General features: G+C 56.5%; 1 protein-coding gene across 1 annotated transcript; it reads right to left on the bottom strand.

Annotated features, from left to right (window-relative positions):
* Positions 1 to 559: 559 nt before the first annotated feature.
* Positions 560 to 2995, bottom strand: LOC149359610 (frizzled-4-like). The gene has a single exon (XM_089571755.1). It carries the CDS (start codon positions 2777 to 2779, stop codon positions 1037 to 1039), a length of 1743 nt encoding a protein of 580 aa, XP_089427881.1. The 5' UTR covers positions 2780 to 2995; the 3' UTR covers positions 560 to 1036.
* Between the last annotated feature and the right edge of the window lie 234 nt (positions 2996 to 3229).

The raw sequence follows: 3229 nt of genomic DNA on the forward strand, positions 1-3229 counted from the left end.
TCAAGCCGTGTTTACATATTTCCAAACAAGTAAAGAAATACTACTGCTGTGCTCTGAAATACAAGGTGCGATGTTGTTCTTACGTCATGATATTGGAGTGCATATAAGCTTCAAGATTCGCAGTGGCCTGTTACGCAAGAACATGTGTGAACGTGCCGGCAGTTATTGCATTGCTCAAATTCCGCGTTTACTCGAATGACTATGTAACTACATTTGTTTTGATTTCCTGTTGTTTATGAAACGCACTAAGGATAAGCACATGCATGAGGGTGCAGGATTAAGACCTAAGGTTGTTTTCGAACGGCTGTGGATGCAGAGTAGCGCGGGAACCGTAAATTTGTGACGTCATACACTTGAGCAACTGAGCGTAGTATTGAGTTAGTCGAATTTATATGCCTAGAAATTAATTAACGTATACTCTATATGGACAACTAAAGTAAAAACAACTAAAGTATCACGCGGCAAAAAGGACAGCACAGCTTTCGCAAATTCACGGACTCCGTATAGGCGTCCTGAATTCCGAGTCGATGGGAACAGAAACACATAATAAATACCTGTGTTATATCAAACAGCATATATTTTGCCACAGCGAAAACAGCTCTGTACAAATAAATGCTTGAATCGGGCGCAGCCCGAGCTCTGTGTGCGTTCCGCGTTCTACAAGAATTTAGAACGCAAGTATAGACGTTTGCTTCTCTGAAAACTATATACAAATGACGACTATTTACACTATGTACAAGACAGTTCCGCACGCGACCCCGATGGCTGAAATTCACTGGGGGGGGTGGGCCGCCGTGACGGCAAGTTCTAAATGCAATAAGAGGAAGGTAGGGGGGTTCTCGCCGAAGCTGATATGTCCTCGTTCCAGAGTCTCTCGACGAAGCGCAGGCGAGAAGAGTCCGTGGTGATGATGAGTAATCCAAATGGTGTGCTGGGCACATCACATGAAAACATTGAAAAAAAAAAAGAACGCACTGGCAGGACGATATCTCAATGTTCGAGGATGATATGCAGTTCGCGGCGAGTACCACTACCGTCAGACGGTCGTCTCCGAGCCACCTTTGACCCTGAAGACCCTCTTGTGTTTGTCTGCCACCACAGTTCGTTTCAGCATGGGCTTCTGCTGCTGTTGCTGCTGGTAGACGTGCGCGGCGGTGAAGACGACCTTGTGTGTCGGCTTGTGCTCCACGTACTGGGGCGTGGCTGTCCTCCGGCAGGCGGTCAGCGACGCGCGGCTGGACCACGTCCAGACACCCGTGGTGAGACCCACAACGAGGGCCATGAAGATGCGCAGAGTGAACACTTCCACGTTAGGCCTAAGGGCCGACGCCGCTGCCTGCCAGGCGTCCCGGTACGAGTACTCGTAGATGTAGGAGGCCAGGACGCAGGTGGCCGGCACCATGTAGAGGACGGCGAAGATGCCCACGCGGATCATGATCAGCTCCAGCTTGTCGGACTTCGGCGCCTGGCTCAGGGCGACGCTGTCGCGTGAACGAAGCATGACCACGAAGCCCCAGAGCAGGAACAGGGCACCGATGAAGAGGTAGATGCTGGAAGGCATCACCACGAATCCCAGCAGTGCGGTGGTGTTCTGGTTGCCCACGAAGCAGGTGCCAGTGAGTTCGTCGGCGTCCACGACTCGCATGACCAGGATGACGATCGTCTGGACGGCCGGTAGGACCCAGGCGAAGAAGTGGAAGGCCGTCATGTGCTTCTGCACGCGGTCGTGGCTCCAGCGGAGGCCGGCAGACAGGAACCAGGTGACGGTGAGCACCACCCACCAAGTGGCGCTCGCCATGCCGAAGTAGTAGAGCAGCATGAACACCACCGTGCAGTTGATGTTGTCCAGTCCTTCCTGGATGAGGATGGACACCTCGTGCTGGCTGTCCATGTGACAGGAGACGCTCGAGCGGCCGATCAATAGGCGGACAAAGTACGCCACGCTGTAGACGTTGTAGCAGCCGCTCAGGTAGATGATGCAGCGCTCCGGGTAGTGGAAACGGCTGGGGTCCATCAGGAAATTGCCGAGCGTGAAGAGGGTGGAGAAGAAACAGAAGCAAGCCCACAGCGTCGTCCAGATCTCGGCGAAGCGCTTGTTTTCCTGCGTGAACAGGATGTCCCGGTCGCAGAGATGGGCGCATCGTTGCGTGCTGTTGATGTAGTAGAAGTATCGCTCGCCGTAGTGGTACGCGTCGCACAGTCCGCGCTGCCTGGGACTCTGCGCCACCGGCTTTCGGCTCAGCCGGGGCGGCTTGGGCCGTAATCCCGGTCGGTAGCGGTCGCTCTCGTCAGGCGCCGGACCGTCCATGCACATGTGCTTATGGTTGTTCTGCGGCGGGAACTTGGAGCAGTTGAGAGCCGCGGGCCACGGGAATCCGAACTCCTGGAGCACCGGCTGACACCGGGATCGCACGCTCTCGCACAGCGGACGGCAGGGACCGATGGGTTGGGGAACCTTTTCCGTGCACATGGGGACGTACACGGAACAGAGGAAGAACTTGAGCTGGGACGCACAGCCGTACTGGACGAGGGGCTTGAAGGTCTGAAGCTGGAGCTGGGCGTCTTGTTGAAGTTCGTGGCCGACCAGGTTGGGCATGCCGGTGACGTTGTATCCAATATCCTTGCACATTTCGATGCGGATGGGCTCGCATATCCGTCCGGTATCGGTGACCGCGCAACACACGGGCAGGAGAAGCAGCAGGAGCAACACCGCCGCGGCGGGCGCCGCTCGCCGCGAGCAGACGGCCGCCGAGCGCCTCGGAGCAGACGACGTCGCCATGACCGCGCCTCGGAGCCAACTACTTGTTGCGATCGCTCGGCTCGCACTGATGAGTCGGGCTATGATACCCGCCCGGGGTCCATCACAGTCGACACACGGCACACGAATGACGGCACTAACGAGAGGACAGCACCTATATGACGGAGGCCCGAGCGCATTCTTCTCGAAACTCGCAGGGTTCCCCGCCGCGTTATCCTCGAGCAAGTACAAAGCTGGGCGGACCAATGAGCGCGTTCCTCACGAGAGGCTGCGAGAGTGGCGCCGCCAGTCTCCGCCTCACCTCCTCTCCAAGCGAGCTCTTCCTCTCTCCTTCTTCGGCGTTCGAGATTAACAAGGTGCGTGCGGGCGCGCGCGCTCTTTTCGTCTCGCCATTCCGCCGACAGATGGCGCCACGTAGTAAACGACCTGCGGACGCCAAGCGAATGCAGCGCCTCGCCGCGGCTCTTCCCT

This window comes from Amblyomma mixtum, chromosome 2 (assembly GCF_055824585.1).
Source record: "Amblyomma mixtum isolate Tamu chromosome 2, ASM5582458v1, whole genome shotgun sequence".
Classification (NCBI taxonomy): Eukaryota; Metazoa; Arthropoda; class Arachnida; order Ixodida; family Ixodidae; genus Amblyomma; species Amblyomma mixtum.

Coding starts and splice junctions, on each gene's coding strand:
- LOC149359610 (XM_089571755.1), bottom strand. CDS start 2,779: ATGGCGACGTCGTCTGCTCCGAGGCGCTCGGCGGCCGTCTGCTCGCGG.